Below are 21,573 nucleotides of genomic sequence, written 5' to 3'. Positions count from 1 at the left end.
AAGAAACCCTATGGGCCTAATTTAAGAGTAGCTATTGGCCATATTTTAAATAAATTTTAATAAAATTTTTAAATAAAATGATGAAGACCTATTGATAGCCCATAATATCACTTTTTATTCTCCCAAAGAAGACCTGTTTGACTCCCATAAAAAGTCTACTTTTTCAAGACACTATCTTCAATGAAACAGCTATAAGATACCCATTGGACATCAATTGTTTATCTAAAGGTGAGAATATATAAAGCGCTTTTTGACTGGCTGAAGTCATCGTCTAGCTTCTTCGTAGAGGAACCATGGTAGAAGAATATGATTTGTCAAATATATTTAAAAATATCCGCGTAGATAAATGGATTTTTGAAAAAAAAATCCGTTCGGGAGATTGAATGATATGCGATTTTCAACAAATTTCACAAATTTGAATAATATTTCATTCAAAATTTTGAATTACAAAAATTTGTTGACAGTTCATTGTACCGGCAGCTGTGTGGATCAACCTATCTGCATAAATTTATCATGAGAGGAATAAAGAAATTTTAGGTTAACTTAGTTCGATTTTGGCTCCTACGCTCCTCTGTTATTTTCTAGAAAAACCAGCCGATGACTTTAAGGTGAGAATACATAAAACGCTATATTGGCAGGCTTAAGTCATTGGTTGCCTTCTTCGTAGAGGAACAAAGGAGTTTTAGATTTACTTACTCCGATATTGACACATATCTCCTGTGTTATCCTGTGCCGATGACTTAAGCCTGCCAAAATAAAAAAAAAACGTTTTTGTATTCTCACCTTAACAAAAAAGAATTTTATGTACTCTCAGTGAGAGTCTCTCACATTACTTCTAAGGTATATGGCTCTCCTATAATAGGGATATTTAAGTCGACTTTTGTCACACCTCGAAATATACATTCTTGACCACACAAAGTATATATTTTCTTGATCGGCATAAAATTCTATGTCGATTTAGCCATGTCCGCCCGTCTGTGGAAATCACTTTAGCTTCCGAACGAAATGTAGTAGGTTGATAAAATTTTACTCAAATGTGTATTATGTCTGCCGGACTTTTGGTATTGAAAATGACCCATGTAGGTCCACATCTTCGTATAGCCTCCATATAACGGTACCTCCCGATATGCGGTATTTTAATGATTTTAGCGACATTATTTACCGGAATTGTTTCAAAATTGGTATTTGAGGTTCGTAATGGATATTACAGTCTATGACAGAAAATTGTCTGTGCAGATCCACGTCTTCGTATAGCCCTCATATAACAGTACCTCCCAATATTCGGTATTTTGATGATTTTAGCGACATTATTCACCAGAATTGTTTCAAATTTGGTATTTGAAGTTCGTAATGGATACTGAAACCTGTGACAGAAAATTTTCTGCGCAGGTCCACTATACGAAGGTTAACCTCAATGTAACGATACCTCCCTATATTCGGTATTATGATGATTTTAGCGACATTATTCACTGATTTTTTTTGCATTTTAATATTGTAATGCCTTATGACAAAAGCTGCCTATGCAGGTCCATGTCGTCGTTTAGACCCTAATATAACGGCTACATTCGGTAGTTTTAAAAATTTAACAGAATTTTTAACGGATTTATTAATTTTTTTTTTTATTTTATTTTATTTTTTTTTTGAAAATTTCAAATTTGGTTCCAAATAGTGGAGGGTATTCAAAGTTCGGCCCGGCTGCATTTACTGCTTTTTTACTTGTTCTTATTCTATTTGAAGACATGTTTTTTTTTTCTATACGGCACCGATTACATCCTCTAATAGTCTTTATAAAGGGCTAAGTGCATAAGAAGCTTGAAGTCATGGCTAGGCATATTTTGTGACATTTCACAAAGGGATTACAGAGTCGCACTAAAATCCAGCCGTCGTTTTCCATTATAATTTGACATTAATATGCCTAGCCATGACTTCAAACTTTTTATGTACTTAGCCCTTAAGAAAGTCTCAAGGCCATTAAAACAACAAATCTTCAATAATTTGTATTTTTCATATATTTTTCTCTTTGTTTTTGATCCGGGTAATAGTATCACAGTAACCTATTCTAAACAGCATATAGTCAACTATATGGAATGTGGATATTTTTTTGAACAATATTTCACATGAGTATGTGTGTGACTTAATGGATAAACTTAATTAATGTTTTAGGAATTTAAAATTCATAAAGTTTTCGGGCAATTTTTATTTTTACTCAAAACCAAACGATCTGGTTCTAGGCCCAATTTTTTCAAGGCATCATAGATTTTTGCTCTTGTTTCGACGGGGAAATCACGTGATCTTCCAAAGACCCATATTTGATCGGAATAACCCAAAGAGCCAAGGCTACCACAAGACCATAAAATGGCAAAGTTTTCGTAATCTGTGTAGAGGACTTGATATTTGCCGGAGCCGGGTAGCAGGCGGGCAATGACTTCGGGGAAGCGAGTATTGAACTGGGGAGGGGGGAAAGAAAACATTAGTTTTGCTTTTAATATTTAAGGATTAAACGCTTACCTTAAAATCCATAATGGAGGATTTTCGATTTTCTGGTGTGGCATAACCCAAATTCACAGAGGGGTTACCAGTTCTGCAATAAAAGATAAATGTGTGTTTTTTTATTAATAATTTAAGCACTTGTCTTAGAGTGCCCTCACTCACATTCTGTTAATGGTCTTAATGGCAACTTCCAATTTGAAATTATTAAACTTAGAGAGCTCTTCTTTGTGCAGAGGCTGAAATTCCAAAGTGGTACAGCCTGAGGCAATTTCTGGCAAATAAAATGATCTCTCAACTTCGTACCATTGACCCAGAACCTGAAAATAGAAAAAAGAGACCATAATAAATTAATAAAAAATGCTTCGCTTAGACTTCAGTTGTGGGTAGGCCCCCCGTTTTTATTATCTTTTTCACACCCTCTAAGGTCATTTACATTTGACTAGTTTTAATTGAAGTCATATAAATACCGAACTACAACAATTTTATTTGTTTTGTCTCCGCATTCATGGAATATCTTCGATCGTCATTAACGTCTTGCTTGATCATGATGATGCGAAGCACATGCCAACGACAAGTAGCCCTCACCAACATTTCAAACTGGTTGGGGAATGGTCGGGGTCTGATGATTCTGCATAAAAATGCCTTTCAAAGTCACTAACAGCTACACGATTAAAGGGAAAACCACAAAATGCTGCTGCACAATGGGCTAGGGTTTATTAAAATGTTTTTATATTCTCCACCATAGTATGGAGGGTATATTAAGTTTGTCATTCCGTTTGTAACACCTCGAAATATACATTTTAAACCCCACAAAGTATATATATTCTTGATCAGCATAAATTCTTTTTCGATTTAGCGATTTCCGTCCATTTGTAGAAATCACTCTTGCTTCCGAACGAAATGAAGGAGGTTGATAAAAATTTACTGAAATGTATATTATGTCTGCAGGACTTTTGGTATTGAAAATGAGCTATGTAGGTCCAGGTTTTGGTATAACCCCCATATATGAGCTGTGTAGGTCCAGGTTTTGGTATAATCCTCATATAATGGTACCTCCCTATTTTCGGTATTTTGGTGATTTAAGCGACATTATTCACCGGAAATGTTTCAAATTTGGTATTTGAAGTTCGAAATGGATTCTACAGCCTATGACAGAAAATTGACCATGCCGGTCCATGTCCACTTATTATGGTACCTGCCATTATTCGGTATTTTGGTGATTTAAGTGACATTATTCACCGGAATTGTTTCAAATTTCGTATTTGGTGTTCCTAATAGGTATTACAGTCTATGACAGAAAATTGCCTATGGAGGTCCAGGTCTACGTATAGCCCCCTTATAAGGATATCTTCCGATTTTCGGTATTATGCTAATTTCAGCGTCATTATTCACTGGAATTGTATCATATTTCGTACTTAAAGTTCGAAATGAGTACTACAGCTTGTGACAGAAACTTGGCTATGGAGGTCCAGGACTTCGTATAGTCCCTATATAACGATATCTCCCGATATTCGGTATTTTGCTGATTTCAGCGTCATTATTCACCGGGATTGTATCAAATTTCGTAAAGAAAGTTCAAAACGGGTACTACAGCCTGTGAAAGAAAACTGACAATACAGGTCCAGGTATTCGTATATAACGATATCTCCCGATATTTGGTATTTTTCTGATTTTAGCGACATTATTCACCGGAATTGTTTCAAATATCGAATTTGCAGTTCACAACGGGTACTACAGCCTGTGACAGAAAATTGCCTATTTAGGTACAGGTCTTCGTACGATCTCCATGTAACGATATCTCTTTATAATTGGTATTTTGCCGATTTCGGTGACATTATTCACCGCAAATGTTTCAAATTCCGTATTAGAAGTTCCTAATGGGTAATACAGCCTATGACAACATATACATATATACCCCCCATATAAAATCATTATTTAAAAGGTATTTTTCGGATTTTTTTTTTTTTTGACTTTTTTAAATTCCTTGCAATTCGTGGATGGTATTAAAAGTTCTGCCCGGTCAAACTTAGCTGCTTTTTTACAAATTGAAATAATTTTTCATTCAAAATTTTCAATTCCAAAATTGGTTTGACAGTTCATTGCCCCAGCAGCTGTGTCGATGAGCTATCAGGGAGATCCTACGCATTCTGCAGTGTTGCATTTTCCCACTGCTATTTTATTTTTAATTGGCAACAGTGAAATGCTGGGATTTATAATTAAAAAGTACTGTTTATTAATTTTAGATGCCAATCGCTCAAAATATTTAAAATTGCAGGGGTTTGTAACAGATCATGGGTGCTAAATCAAATACTGGGCCTTCAATGATTTTATCTGTCGCCAATTGCAGCTGACTCAGTTTAAAAAATATGTCTTAAACACTCAAAATAACATCAATAGGTCCGAACCGTTATATGGGAGCTGTACTGCAACTTGGACACATATTTCAATATTAAAAAAAAAATAAATAAAAATTTCACTTAAAAGAAACAATCATAAGAAATTATAACCACAGAGCCACCGTGCAGAATATGGTCTTCAAAGTAAATAAAAAAGAGTGCAAGATATGCCCCCTCAATGTGATATTAAATTATTTTAAATCTAATTTAAAAAGGGGCAATTTGCATTTGTTTATTTTAAACTGGAAATAATAAACCAAATATTAGCCCACATTACAAAAACACAATTTCACTCTCATCAGCAGCATATCTCCTCGGACTGGCAAACAACGGTAACAAGTGTGAAAACAAACAAAAACAGAGAATCCAAAGAAAATATTTCATCACATTTGTGTGGAGGGAGCAAAAGAGAGTGGCAGTTCATCATGATTTTCTCTGCTCTGGAAAATTTAAATATAACTGACATTTCTCAACAACTAAAACCTATTTAAAATGTTAGTCACAATCGTGCGTGTGTGTGCCCATTTAAGTGAGAGCCGTAACAAAAACAACAAACTACGTTGCATGGATTTGTTTGTGTTGTTGTTGTTTTCATTATTAAATGGCATTTTGGAGAATTTATCCCCCTATTTATGGTAAATGGAGGAAAAATCAAATGAATTTAATTTGAAAATGTGAGATTTTGTTTTGTTTATTCAGTATATTATACAAACAACAACAACAACAATTGAGTGCAGCAACAAAATGCAAATCATGTGAAAGTTGAAATGATGCAGTGCATTTTAATTAAATTGGGTGATCCATTTAAATGTAGATTTGTATATATAACAACGATGTTCTTTGGCATCCCCTCTTCAAGATGTGAGAACACGTGTCTCGAGAAGACACTCACGTTTTTATTCATTTGGAATTGGACAAAAGAATGTCAATCAAATAGAGAATTTAAACAGTTTTTTTTCTAGTAAAAGTATGGCAAGGTTGAAGGTCCATTAAGCGGCAATAAAAATCATTTTATTTGGAATTTTTAGTTAATAAAAACAGACATATGTACTTATTTTAAATAAGAAAAAAAATAAACAATAAGTTTATGAATGTTTGTTTATGTTAATGACATTCTCCACAACCAGTTTGCATTGCCCTCGAAGGTAATTAAAATCAGTTAGTCGAACACAGGTACAGAGTATAAAGTACGACTGCACATACCCATAAGGTAGAGAATGTCGATTACTACTTAAAAATGGATAAATCATGTGAGAATATAAGGAATGATGCTAAAAACTGCGTATGGCACAAGTCAGTGAACAGACGGCATGGAAGTCTCTAGTTTTTTTGTGGCATGAAATGATAATATTCCAAGGTTTTATTGAATGCATCGAATTAAAAAAAAAATAATCAATTAAAAATAATTATCCTGCAACTTCTTTCTCAGAGAGTAATATCCTAGACAGACGGCATACTTTTTAATGACTTAATGCAAATTAATTCGGCATCATCCCTATTTTTAATGTAAGAAATGAAATCGAATTTACACGGCTTTAAAGAAATTTCATATGACAACGCTGCAAAATATTAATTGTTTACAACAAAAAGGAAAAATACGTTTTTCATTGTTTTTACCCAATAATTAAAATAAACAAGTAAAAAAGCAGAAAGTTCGGACCGAACTTTGAATACACTACACCATTTGAAACTAATTTGGAAATTTTCAAAAAATAAAATCCGTTAAAAATTCTGTAAAAATTTTAAAAATAACGAATATAGCCGTTATATTGGGATCAATATGACGACGTGGACCTGTATAGGCAACTTTTGTCATAAGCTATTACAACTATCAGACACGAAATTTGAAAAAAAATCCGGTGAATAATGTAACTAAAACCATCAAAATACGGATTAGGAGGAGTACTGATATATGGGGCCTATACGAAGACCTGGGCCTGCACAGACAATTTTCTGGCATAGACTGAAGTTCCCATTGCGAACTCTAAATACGAAATTTGAAACAACTCCCGTGAATAATGTCGCTAAAATCAAAATATCGAATATTGGTGAGGCTAACGAAGACATAGACCTACATAGACCATTTTTTGCCATTAGGAATTCTAAATACGTAATTCGATACAATTCTGGTGAATAACAACGCTAAAATCATCAAAATACCGAATATCGGGAGGTACCGTTATATAGGGGCTATACGAAGACCTGGACCTGTATAGGCAAGTTATTGCCACAGGCTGTAGTATCCACTACGAACATCAAATACCAAATTTGAAAGAATTCCGGTTAACAATGTCGCTAAAATCAACAAAGTACCGATTATCGGGAGGTACAGTTATATGGGGGCTATACGAAGACTTGAACTTGCACAGACAATTTTCTGTCATAGGCTGTAGTATCCATTACGAACTTTAAATACAAAATTCGAAACAATTCCGGTGAAAAACATCGCTAAAATCATCAAAATACCGAATATTCGGGGGTACCTTATATGGGACTATGCGAAAAAGTGGACCTGCACAAGTTTTCTGTCATAGGCTGTAGTATCCATTACGAACTTCAAATACCAATTTCGAAACCATTCCGGTGAATAACATCGCTAAAATCATCAAAGTACCGAATATCGGGAGGTACAGTTATATGGGGGCTATACGAAGACGTGGATCTGCACATACAATTTTCTGTCATAGGCCGTGGTATCCACTACGAATATCAAATACCAAATTTGAAAGAAATCCGGTGAATAATGTCGCTAGAATCAACAAATTGCGGAATATCGGGAGGTATAGTTATATGGGAGCTATACGAAGACGTGGACCTGCACAGAAAGTTTTCTGTCTTAGGCTATGGCATCCATTTCGAGCTTCATATACCAAATTTGAAACAATTCCGTTGAATAATGTCGCTAAAATCATCAAAATACCGAATATCGGGAGGTACCGTTGTATGGGGCTATACCAAAACGTGAACCTACATGACCCATTTTCAATACCAAAAGTCCTGCAAACATAATATACATTTGAGTAAAATTTTATCAATCTACTTCAATTCGTTCGGAAGCTAGAGTGATTTCCACAGACGTACATACGGACGGACATCGCTAAATCGACATTTTATGCTGAACAAGAATATATATATTTTATGGGGTCACACAATGTACATTTCGAGGTGTTACAAACGGAATGACAAACTTAATATACACTCCATACTATGGTGGAGGGTATAACAAATTATCTATGAAGATCCACCTCTTCATATTGCCCCCATATAATAAATTAATTTGTTTTTGGGAGGACCCTTTGAACTTACCTTCACCTTTTCAGATTTCTCTGCTCAGAAATCGAAAATTCACCTTCATTTCAACTTTATGTTTGAAACCCCAAGAATCTGAGTGGCGTCCTCTAAGGTACACCTCTTCATATTGCCTCCATATAACGGTTTTCATTTAAGCGTTATTTTTCGGAATTTTTTGACATTTTGCAAGTTCCTTCCAAATGGTCCAATTTCCCTTTAACTAAAACGACCCTCCATAATCCGCAATTGAATAATCCATTTCCATAATCTATGCACATAAATAATGCGAAAAAATTCACATAACTTACCCGGCTCATGTTGAATTTTGGCATCGATGGATACTTGGGACAGCGGCCCAAGCCTATGGCCATGGTCGGATCCATTAGCAGCAGAAATAGACATAAAATCAGAGCATTTTGAAGAAACTGCTTTGGCAAGGCGGTTGATGGCGTTGATGATGATGATCTTGTGGTTTTTGTTGCCATTGCTGTTGTTGCACACAAACGTTTAAACATGATTCTTAATTAGGTATTCACGCGATAGAAACCAAAACAAAGAAGCACAAATCGTCTTAACACACTTTTGTTTTGTTTGCTTTTTGTTTATATTTTGTTTTTATCTTTTTTGGCTAAATTAGTTTATTTGCAAATGCTATTGTTGTTGCAGCTAATGTTTAAGCCGGTTTTGTAAAAAAAATGAACGAAACAACAACAAATTATTGCCATAAATAAAAGAAGTATTTGTAGAGCAAAGACGACACACCACAAATCGTTTACTTTTTTTTCGAAATGACAATACCAATCACCAAAAAAAAACACAGGTTGTCTATCACTCAGTCTGTCTTAAAGTTTATTTGTCCGTAACATGGGCGTCAGTGGGTTGGGGTTTCAAAAAAAAAAAAAAAACATTAAAATTTACAATTCGAACACTTAGGTAAAAATGAAATAATAATAAATTGGCAAACTATGTACGTGTCCGCACCAAATTCGGAACGTTGGAAGTGGCCTAATAAAGTATTTCCTCATATTGCGTTCGATTATATAGGCTTGAGCTTGAGCTCTTACTTGTCATGCAGTACGCGCAGGGAAATGCAACAAAAATTTAAAAAAAAAATAAAAAACGATTGCGAAGAAAAGTATGAAAAATATGATTACACAGCAAATTTTTTTTGCAAGAAATTCGTGGAGAGAGAGCAAATGAGAGAGAGGGAGAGTAAGGAGATAACTGCAACCAATTCATTACACCCTCAGCCATATGGCTAGAGAGAGTATATATCATTTGATACGGCCAAAACGTGACTCAAGGAAATAACGATTTAAGACCCTAGGTCTCTTTGGACCAAATCTGTTTCAGAACATTTGAAATCAATCTAGCGATGTTCGTCCCTCCGTCTGTCTGGCTGCCTGGTGAGCACGATAACTCTCGAAGGGAATAGCCGATTTGATTCAAACTTGATACATCGTAATATTATTGTCAATCTTAAATCGAGTTCGGAGATGGGCAATATCGGTCTACTCCTTCTGGTACCTCCCACACAAAATGTCAACATTTTCAAAGAAAATAATTTTTTGCACAGAAAGAGAAATGATAATCCGATTTTGCTTCAACTTTGCGAATTCTAATATTTCCATAAATGCCAGGTCAGGTGCAAAAATGGACAATATCGGTCCACTCCATCAAGTAACTCCCCCACAAAGGCTCAAAATTTGGAATAATTATAACACTTATAAAATGTGATGTAGGTGTCCGAATGTCTTCAAATTACACACACCACAATTTTTTATTCGCCCAAGGTGAATATTGAATATATCGGTTCACTCCTTGTGGTACCTCCCCCACAAACGCTCAAAATTTTGAGTAGCCATGAAGCTCATAAAACACGCAATTAACATTCAATTCCATTCAGACTTGGTACCTCTCAATTTTTCTATCAACACAAGATCTATTATAAAGATGATACAGATCGGAACATTTCTTCTGGTACCTCCGACAGCCCGCCCGCCCGTCTTTTGTAATCACGCTAGAGTCAAAACGAATTAAGATAGGAAGCAAAAATTTTGTACAGATCAGTATTGTATTGTATCCAGGCAGATCATGTATGGAAGATGGGCTATATCGGTCCACGATATCGTATAGGCCCCATATAACAGTACCTCCCGATATTCGGTATTTTAATGATTTTAGAGGTATTATTCACGAGAATTGTTTCAAATATTTAAAGTTCGTAATTGGTAATACAGACTATGACAAAAAATTGTCAATGCAGGTCCACGACTTCATATAGCCCCCATATAACGATACCTCCCGATTTCCGTATTTAGCTGATTTTAGTTTCATTATTTTCCGGAATTGATTCAAATTTTGTATTTAAAGTTCGCGATGGATGTATTTAAAGTTCAGACTATGACAAAAAATTGTCAATGCAGATCCTCGTCTTCGTATAGCCCCCATATAACGATTCCTCCCGATATTCGGTATTTTAATGATTTTAGAGGTATTATTCACGGGAATTGTTTCAAATCTCGTATTTAAAGTTCGTAATAGGTAATAGAGACTATGACAAAAAATTGTGCATGCAGGTCCATGTCTTCGTATGGCCCCCACATAACAATACCTCCCGATATTCGGTATTTAGATGATTTTAGCGACATTATTCGTTATAGCCCCCATGTAATGAAACATCCCGATATTCGGTATTTCAACGATTTTAGCGACATTATTCTTGGGAATTGTATCAAATTTCAAATTTTAAGTTCGGAATCGGTACTACAACCAACGACAGAAGATTACTTATGCAGGACCACGTCTTCGTAGAGCCCCATATAACGTTTTTCCTTTGAGCGGTATTTTTCGATGGAAAATATTCAAGCATCTTTCAAATGGTGGATGGTATTAAAAGTTCGACCCGGGCCAATTTAGTTGATTTTAAACTGGATAATTTTCAATTAATGATCCAATTTCTCTGGCATGATCAATTTAAATATAAAAAGAAATTAAAAACAGTTTTTCTCCATATCTACTTCTACAAGTCCCATTCGATCTTCCACAATAATACTTTTCAGGTTCTACGAAATATGTTTTGTAACTGCTCTCACTTCTTCCAACACTTCCCCTGGGCCACTGTAAACTGTGAATTATCCAAATCATTATTTAATATTCCCCCAAAAATTTTACTTTATATTAATTCCGCACGCATAATACAAATGGCTGCAGTCATAATGTGGAGGAAAGCAAAACATAGGCTACACACAAAACCCGGAAGTACTCACATGTATATATATGTAGTTCCATTTCAACATTGTACATGAAAAAAAAAAACTTTGCTTTGTCTCAAAAAATGTATTCGCCAAAAATGGGAAGTTCAAGAAATGTCGAAAACGTACCTTAAATTTTAAAAAAGTGCTGTTGCAAAAATTGGCATTTTTCTTTTCAGGCAGACAAAACTTTTCACTGCATGTGTAAATGTTTTCAACAATAACAGGTGGTAATTGTTTTTGGTGAGCGTTGCTGTTGTTTGGTCTGTTTTTCTTTTCTTTTTTTTTTTTTTTTTTTTTTTTTTTGCATAAAAGCCAAGTTTTACTAGAAATTTTAGAAATACAATATGTATTTCTGTTTAACACCATGCGTGAGGAGTGGGGTTTGAATGCATTTTTAATAGAAAAACATATATATGTGAGACACAGTGGCTTGAAACGAACACTATTTTGAACTTTCCAGGAGTTTTCCAATATGCGTGCATACAAAAAAAAAGTATGTATTTGAAAATTATATTCCGGATTTTCACACAGAAAGTTCCGTCAAAGAAAAACTGAAAAAGTAAGTATGCCTTGTTGCCCTCAAAGTTGTAATAATTATTGAAATTGAATAGTGGATATACAGACAAAGAAATGTCGGATTTGTCTTCTTATCCAGATGGCACTCAGCACACTTTTGCATATCGCTTTTTTCGTCTACACATTATTACAGACTAGTTTTTATACCCTCCTCCATACATAGTATGGAGGGTATATTAAGTTCGTCATTCCGTTTGTACCTCATCGAAATAATAATTTTAGACCTAACAAAGTATATATATTGTTGACCACGTAAAATTCTAAGTTCATTTAGCCCTGTCCGTCTGTTTTAATCACGCTAGAGCCAAAACTAATTAAGATAGAAAGCTAAAATTTTGCACAGATCAGTCTTTTTGTCTGCAGGCAGGACAAGTTCGAAGATGGGCTATATCGGTCCATGATATCGTATGTCCCCCATATATTCGGTATTTTGATGAAAGTAGCCAAATTTTTCAATGAAATTGTCTAAAAACCCAAAAAGGAGTTCCTTCTGAGTACTATACCCCCTGGAAAAGTATTGTCTATATAGTTCCGCGTTATCGTATATCCCCCATATAACCTATATCCGGTATTTTTATGATTTTAGCTACATTTTCCAATGGAGCTGTCTAAAAAACCATACTAAAGGTTCTTTCTAAGCTCTTTACCCCCTGAAAGAGAAATATCAATATAGGCCCACGTCTTCGTATAGCCTCCATATAACTGTACCTCCCTATATTAGGAATTTTGATGATTTGAGCGTCATTATTCACCGGAGTTGTTTCAAATTTCGCATTTAGAGTTTGTAAAGAGAACTACAGTCTACGCCAGAAAATTGTCTATGCAGGTTCAGGTCTTCGTATAGGCCCCATATATCAGTACCTCCCTATATTCGGTATTTTGACGATTTTAGGTGCAGTCATGGTACAATATTCACCGAAATTTTTTGAAATTTCGTATTTGAATGTCCCAATAGGTACTACAGCTTGCGACAGATATTTGTCTATGTAGGTCCAGGTCTTCGGATAGCCCCGGTATAACGATACCTCCCTATATTCGGTGTTTTGATAATTTTAGCTACATTATTCACTGTTTTTTTTTCAAGTTTCGTATTTGAATATTGTAATGGCTTTTGACAACAGTTGCCTATGCAGGTCCACTTCTAAGTATATACCTCAATATAACGGCCATATTTGGTATTTTTATCCAGATTTTACCAGAATTTGTAACGGATTTTATTTTTTTGAAAATGTCCAAATTAGTTCCAAATGGTGGAGGGTATATGGTCATGATACTATCTCCCATAGCTCGCATCTGTTTGAAATTTTTTTTTTTAAATTTAGGATTGTCTTAAAGACAGATTGAGCAAAAGTGGCGCCCAATTGTATGGAGTGCACTTATACATCATACTTTTATTCGGGCTGCCGCATTTTGGTTCCTAGATATGTTTCTAGATCAGACATTCGTAGATTCAATTTAAAACCCTTATTTGCCAGCTGCTCAATGTTCGCTTTCTAGCTCAAATTTTGAGGATATTGCCGAGATTTTTAGCTTGAGAAGAAAGTTTCAATCCCACCCCATTCATCACTGGCAGCGGGAAATTTGGCCAAATTGTTCTTCCTGAGAGACGAAAAGTACTTTTTATGATTATCATCAAAAAGAAAGAAGAGGAAATAATGTCTTCTGAAGCCCTTCTATCTATATACGATATGTATCTATAGATATAATTACTGATAAAATACGAAATAGAAAATTCAATAGCAATTACCGTCTAATTATGCAGATTAATTTCAAAAGTGGCGCCCAATCGTATAAAGAGAATGCTGTTTCTGATGCTTATGCCATTTTTCGTATTCAAGATTCTCATTAAAAAGCTGGGCTTTCTAGAAGAGATAAGATACTGCCAAATTGTTCTTCATGGTAGCCGAGAAATTAAGTCATTTTCAAGGTTGTCCTCTATGAGCTACGCTTTCTATAAGAGGGGAGAAGGTCTTCCGAAACATTTCTGTATACAGACCATATGTTACCATAGATATAATTCCTGACAAAATACGAAAATGAAAATGGAACCTCAATTACTGTGCAATTATGCAAAATGATTTCAAAAGTGGCGCCCAATCGTATTAAGACGTATATGTATATATTAGAAGTACTCTTTCTGATACTTACGCCATTTTTCGTATTAAAGGTTCTCATTAAAAGGCTATGCTTTCTATAAGAGGTAGGATATGGCCAAATTGTTCTTCCTGGTTGCAGAAAAATAAAGTCATTTTCAAGGTTTTCATCTATGAGCTACGCTTTCCATAAGAGGGAAGAAGGTCTTCCGAAGCATTTTTATATACAGACGATATAATACCATAGATACGTAACAGGAAATGGAACCGCAGTTATCTTTCAACTATGCAGATTGTTTTCAAAAGTGGCGCCCAATCGAATGCAGACGTATTTGGGAGTGGTTTTTCTGATACTAACACCATTATTCCTATTCAAGATTCTCACACAAAGCTGAAATTTCTAGAAGAGATAAGAAACTGCCAAATTGTCTTTCCTGATAGCCGAAAGCCTTTTTCAGGACTGTGTTTGCCATAAAAAAGCTGTTTTTTCGAGACGAAGCAAAAAGGTCTTTCGAAGCTCTTCTATATGCAGACCATATGTTTCCTGATAAATTATGAAACAGACAGTGAAACCACAATTACAATGCAATTATGCAGATTGATTGCAGAAGTGGCGCCCAATCGTTTTAACTAATATTTGATCAAAAAATGTCTCATGTTTCTGATGCTACATGTACTTTGGTATTAAAAATGGCCTGTAAACAAATTCATCTGTATGAAGGTCTTTGGTTTTTTAAGGGACATCTTTGTCTTCTGGAAAAATGCCTTACATCAGTAGGAGAACCTCTAAAAACCTTTCATAAATAGAAAGTCCTTCAATTTCGGAGATAAAAACCTTTTTAGGATATAGACCAGCATTAATTTTTTTTGTCAATTGTTTTGCACGATTTCCCGACACTGTGCAATGCTGCAACTTTTACACCTTCACTCCAAAACAAACAGAGTTTGGGGTGTTGGTTATGTGATTTTTTTTATTGATTTCAGTTGAAACTTATTTTTCGTGTATTTGTTTTGATTTAAAAGTTTAGGCCAATATTTGGCCAGCCACTTAGTCAGACAAGACAGACAGTCAATAAGACATACCCGTGGGTGATTATTACCAAGAAAAGAAAATAAAAATTAATACTAAAAATAAATAAAAAAAACAGTTTTTTCTTCTTCTTCTTTTTTCTTTCTTTGGTTTAATTCATTTCATTGTTGGCAGTTTTGTTTGGACAAACGGAAAAACACAATAATATAAGAGTAGTTGGTCAGACCGTCATACCATCTGTCTGTCCGTCCGTCCGTCCGTCCTCTGGCCATGCACCGTCCTCACAGCTCGCACTTAAAAGAAATAGCCTCAATCAGCTTAATTTAGTTGTAATTTTTTTTGTAATGGTTTTTATTTTCATTTTTACAATGGCATGGTATTGTTATCCGGGTGGATGGTTGGTAGTTTGGCCAATTGTTTGGTGATTGGTCTACAATACGAAAGTATATTTTTTATTTGTTTGTTTTTTTTTTTTTTTTGTACTTTAATACAAATATCTCAAAGATAGTCAACCAAAAAAAAGTTTGTTTTTCAATTACACAAGAAACCCGCCGTCGTTGTCGCCGTTTGCCGTTTTATTCCGCTTGCGATTCCCGTTCACGAGGTAGTTGTTGATATGAATGCTCAGCGTTAACTGAAATCTCCAAATGTTTAAAACGACGAACAACGATCGCAACCAACCTTGTATGGCAGCATACAAACCAAGCGACCAAGCGGTTGGATGTAGATTTTAGATTTCTTTCAATAAAGATTGACAGCTAGATGCATTCGCTCACACCGCCAATTGGTTGGATGTTGAATAGATAAATCTCTCGTGGGGAGTGTGAGATTTCTCATTTGTCTCTCGGCATCACTTGAATCACAAATGTTGCTGGAGATATGGAAATTACAGGGTGAGAGGAAATACTGCAACCAACTTCAGACTGCTGTCATCTCTAAGCCACTCGTCCAGCAGCTGTTAAAATTATTCCACTGACAGCTCATTGTATTGTTTACAAGCGTACAAAAGCATTTTGGTGAGAATTTTCTCGGAAAAAAGTTATTCGTGATGGAATTCAAGCGGGATGGTGTGATTTCTTGATGTTTCGCTGGAAAACCACAAGTGGTTATCGTTAGAGCACTCCGGCATTTAAATGTGAATAAATCTTTTATGTCTCGTACCATCGCTCGTTACCACGATACTGGTAGCGTAACCCGACGTCAAGGAAGTGGACGGAAGAAAACAGCAACATCAGCAGAAATGGTTCGAAAAGTAAAAAAAGCGACTTGATCGAAACCCGCATCGCAGTGGCCAAAAAATGGCTCGTGAGCTTAACATATCGCAATATTCCATTCCGCAATTATTGACAAATGAGCTCGGGGTAAAGCCATTGAAATTTCAACAAGTAAAAAAACATTAAGTTCGGCCGGGCCGGGCATTGAAGACCCTCCACCATTTGGAACAAATTAGGAAATTTAAAAAAAAGAAAATAAAATCCATTAAAAATTCTGTTAAAATCTTAATTATACCGAATATTGTAAGGTGCCGATATATTGGGGGGCTATATGACATTGTGGACCTATATAGACAAATCTATGTCTGGGGATAAAATACTCATAAGGAACTCCTTGTGCGGAATTTTAGACAATTCCGTTGAAAATATGGCTAAAATCATCAAAATACCGAATATCGAGGACCCTTAATTTGGGGGCTATACGATATCATGGACCTATATAGATAACTCTCTTTCAGGGAGTAAAGTACCCACAAAAGAACTCCTTGTGTAGAATTTCAGACAATTCCATTGAAAAATGTGGCTAAAATCATCAAAATACCGAATATCGGGAGGTAGCGTTATATGGGGGCTATGCGACCTTGTGGACCTATATAGACAAATTTGTGTCTGGGGATAAAATACTCACAAAGAGTCCCTTGTGTAGCATTTCAGACAATTCCCTTAAAAAATGTGGCTAAAATCATCAAAATACCGAATATCGGGGGGAACCGTTATATGTGGGCTATACAATATCGGGGACCTATATAGACAATTCTCTCTCAGGGGGTAAAGTGCTCACAAAGAACTCCTTGTGTGGAGTTTCAGACAATTACATTGAAAAATGTGGCTAAAATCGTCAAAATACCGAATATCGGGGAGGGAATGGCGTTGTATGGGGGCTATACGATATCTTGGACTTATATAGACAATTCCCTTTCAGGGGGCAAAATAACCACAAGTAACTCCTTCTGTGGAATTTTAGACAATTCCATTGAAAAATGTGGCTAAAATCATCAAAATACCGAATATCGGGGGGTACCGTTATATGGGAGCTATACGATACCGTAGACTGATATAGTCCATCTTCGAACTTGGCCTGCCTGCAGACAAAAGACAGATCTGTGCAAAATTTTAGCTTCAGCAACAGACGGACAGACGGGCGGACTGAGGTAAATCGGGTTATAATTTTACGCTGATCAAGAAAATATATACTTTCTTGGGTCTAAAATTATTATTTCGATGAGTTACAAACGGAATGACGAACTTAATATACCCTCCATACTAAATCTATCTGGTTAAGGGTATAAAAAGTGCCAGAACTTCCACCGCAACAGAAAGAAAATAGACTCAAAAGAGCTAAAAAGTTGCTTCACTTGGCCGAAAGTGGTGAACTGCCGAATTTGGTTTCTCCGATGAGAAAACATTCGTTGTCCAGCAGTTTGTAAACAAACAAAATGATCGTGTTTACCTGCCAAAGAGGTCAGCTGAAAATGTGTACCTTCGGTTGGCCACCAGAACTCAAGCGCCGGCCATGGTAATGGTGTGGGCCGCCATAACAGCCATGGTCGCTCACCGCTCGTATTAACAGACCATGGCATCAGAATAAGTGCCAAATATTATCGCGAAAATATTCTGGAGGGTGTATTAAAGCCTTGGGCACGCAAACATGTTGGCCGCAGACCTTGGTCATTCCAACAGGACTCACCAGCACCATCGCATTCAGCACCCGCCACCCAAGAATGATTACAAAAGGAGGTTCCTCGCTTCATTTCTAGCGCACAATGGCCACCAAAATCTCCGGATACGAATCCTTGGACTATTGTGTCTGGAGTATTTTGGAGAGCAAGGTTGGCACTAAAAAATACCAAAGTGTCGACCACCTCAAGCAAGCGCTGCGCCGGGAATGGGCAAAAATACCACAGAGCAACATTGGGGTAGCATGTGATGGTTTCATTTGAAGGCCATAATTCGTGCCAACGGTGACCAATTCGAACAAATTATTCTAAAATTTGATCCAATTTCCGACATTTTTTGCTTTCACTTAATAAAATTAAAAAAAAAATTAAAAACCAGTAAAGAAAGTCTTAAAGTCGGGCGGGGCCGACTTTATGATACCCTACACCACTTTGCTAATTTAGTAGAGGTCCGCATAACAATTAAAAGTTTTTATGGGAGAATTCAATCATACACGCTATGATTTTAATTATAATTTAAAGTTCAAAGGACTAAATATGCCGAAGCATTTGTATCTTTTAAATTCGGACTTGTATTGCCCATTTGGTGCACAATTAATTTGAAATCGAATAAAAATATATATGGGAGCTATATCCAAATCGGAAACGATCTCCATAAAATTTGGCAAAGATATTTCTGAGCTGTATTTGATATATTTCCCTGAATATCGTTGTTACGGAGTGCATATTACGACTGTGCGTAACAAATATGACAAACCGGATGAACAGTATAAATGGGAGCTATTGCTATATCTGAACCGATCTTCACCAAATTTGACATACTAGCTTCTAGACTCAATTCGCTCGTAAGTGCCAAATTTCATCCCATTTGGGCAAATATTAGACGTTTGGTGCACAATCCAAGGTAAATCGGACGAAGTTATATATGGGAGCTATATCCAAATCTGAACCGATATCGATAAAATTTAGCAAATGTATTTCTGAGCTGTATTTGATATATTTCCCACAATATTGTTGTTACAGGGTGCATATTACGGCTGCGGAGGACAAAAATAACAAATCGGATGAACAATATATATGGGAGCTATAGCTACATCAGAGCCGATTTCGATCAAATTTGGCATACTTATTTTCAGGTCTAATCTGATCGTACGTGCAAAATTCAATACACAATAAAAGACAAATCGGACGAAAATATATATGGGAGCTATATCTAAATTTTGACCGATTATCTCCAATTTCAATAGGGTTCGTCCTTGGACCAAACAAATGATTTGTGCAACATTTCATTTGGATAGGGCAATAAATGCGAACTGTACTTTGTTTACAAAAATACATGGACAGACGGACGGACGGAAATGCATAAATCGACTCAGAATGTGATTCTATGCAGATCATTTAAAGGAACTATGGGTTTATCTAGTTTCCTTTTGCCTGTTACAACAAATGCACAAAGACATAATACCCTGACCACCTTGTGGTGTAGGGTATAATTATGGTGTTTGACTTTGTTGAGGTTTTTTATCTCACCCTGTATGAAAATTAAAATAATTTTCCTTACCTTCTAACATTCCAAGAAAAACAATTTCCTCTTTCTTTCAAATCAATTCAAAAGTGTTACACATAATGGAGATTTTATTAGTATTTTTTGTATATATAGGTATGTTGTATATAATAATATATAATATGATTGTGTGTGTTTTTCTTTTTCTGTAAATGGCTAAATACCATATTCCTCCTATATATATATATATATATATATATATATATATATATATATATATATATATATATATATATATATATATATATATATATATTGATGTTTCCATTTAAATCCTTTTTGTATATTTCTATGAAAAACTTTATTGCTAATGGCTAGTCCATACATTTTTGTTGTTGTTGTATACATTCTACGTGAGATAAATGCTAAACCGTTTCATTAATTTTGTAAAATTTCCTCATGTTGTTGTTGTTCTTATTTGATATTAAAACCCAAATTTCTATTAAATTTTCACAACATTTAAATTGGAGTTCATTTAAAAATTACCAAAAAGAAAATGAAAACAGAAATCTTTGGATAAAATCGTTCTTAAAAACTAGCTACTTAAACGCTATCAGAGAACTAGGTGCTAATGAAAATCCAGTGGTTTTTTTCTTCATACTTTAAAGTCGTATTTCGATTTATATAAATAAACGAACAAAGACGAATTTCTAATGATTATGTTTTGATTACTTCAAGTCTACTATTGTTTTGTTTTTTGTTTTTGTTACATGATATTATTATTAGTAATTTGTGTTATACCAAATATGACTTAAAATACAATTAAAGATATTTGATTCGTTGGAAAAATAAATGACAACATTCCACCCGGGGCAGATCTTTTGAAAAGTTCCCCAAAACCCAAAATGGAAGTTCAAAGTTTGTGTGTCTTCGTTGAACAGATCTTTGTAACAACATAAAAATAAAATTTGTAGTATAGTGTAGTTGTAATTTAGTGTATTGTTTTAAACAAAAATGACGACAAGTAAGCGTAAGGAACATAAGTTGTAATTTAAATTAGTTTCAACAGAAATTGAGTAGAGTTTGGCCGGGCCGTAAGTTATGCAGGCAACACCAAGGGGGATATTAAGTGGAATTAAGGATTATCCAAAAGATCTGGTAATAATCATAATGCCAAATACGTATTTGAATAGCGTAAAACGTCATTTGGATGACTTAGAAATATTACCCACATCATTTTGTTTACGTAAAAATATTTTCACGTCATTTGGATAACGTAGAAATTTTATCCAAGGATAACGAAAAAACATTATCCACGTCATTTAGACAACGAAAACTATTATCCACGTCATTTGGATATTGTATAAATATTATCCACGACATTTGGACAACGTTAAAATATTATCCACGACATTTGAATAACGTAGAAATATTATCCACGTTGTTTGGATAATCTAAAAATATTATCCACGTCATTTGGATAACGTAGAAACATTATCCACATCATTGGGACTGCGTAAAAATATTTTCGCGTCATTTGGATAACGTAGAAATATTATCCACGTCGCTTGGATAATTTAAAAATATTATCCACGTCATTTAGACAACTTAGACATATTATCCACGTTATTTGGATAACGTAAAAATATTAAACAAAACATTTGGATAACGTAGAATGATGTGAATATATTATCCACGTCCTTTGGATAAACTAGATATATTATCCACATCATTTGGATAACGTACAAATATTATCCACGTTACTTAAATAACGTAAAAACATTATCCACGTCATTTGGATAACGCAGAAACATTATCCACGTCATTTGGATAACGTAAAAATATTATCTACGTCATTGGGATAACGCAGAAACATTATCCACGTCATTTGGATAACGTTAAAATATTATCCACGTCAGTTGAATAACGTAAAAATATTATCCACGTCATTTGGATAACTTAAAAATATTATCCACGTTATTTGAA

The 21,573-nt window shown here is 35.0% G+C and overlaps 1 protein-coding gene across 3 annotated transcripts; it reads right to left on the bottom strand.

Moving 5' to 3' along the window:
• Positions 1 to 1,991: 1,991 nt before the first annotated feature.
• On the bottom strand, positions 1,992 to 15,820 carry LOC101889450 (apolipoprotein D). Of its 3 annotated transcripts, none has more exons than XM_011295413.3 (5): positions 15,673 to 15,820; positions 8,486 to 8,843; positions 2,653 to 2,807; positions 2,509 to 2,581; positions 1,992 to 2,447 (listed from the first exon to the last, which is right to left on the bottom strand). In XM_011295413.3, the coding sequence occupies exons 2-5, from the start codon at positions 8,690 to 8,692 to the stop codon at positions 2,175 to 2,177; spliced, it is 708 nt and encodes a 235-aa protein (XP_011293715.1). In that variant the 5' UTR covers positions 8,693 to 8,843; positions 15,673 to 15,820; the 3' UTR covers positions 1,992 to 2,174. The 3 variants fall into 3 exon arrangements, with proteins under 3 accessions (XP_011293715.1, XP_019893827.1, XP_011293743.1); XM_020038268.2 differs by having other exon boundaries at positions 8,486 to 8,828; positions 15,673 to 15,774; XM_011295441.3 differs by having other exon boundaries at positions 15,617 to 15,758.
• Positions 15,821 to 21,573: the final 5,753 nt, after the last annotated feature.

Source organism: Musca domestica, unplaced genomic scaffold (genome assembly GCF_030504385.1).
Source record: "Musca domestica strain aabys unplaced genomic scaffold, Musca_domestica.polishedcontigs.V.1.1 8, whole genome shotgun sequence".
NCBI lineage: Eukaryota > Metazoa > Arthropoda > Insecta > Diptera > Muscidae > Musca > Musca domestica.
The sequence above is the reverse complement of the archived record's forward strand: the minus strand, read 5'-3'. Positions and strand labels throughout refer to the sequence as shown.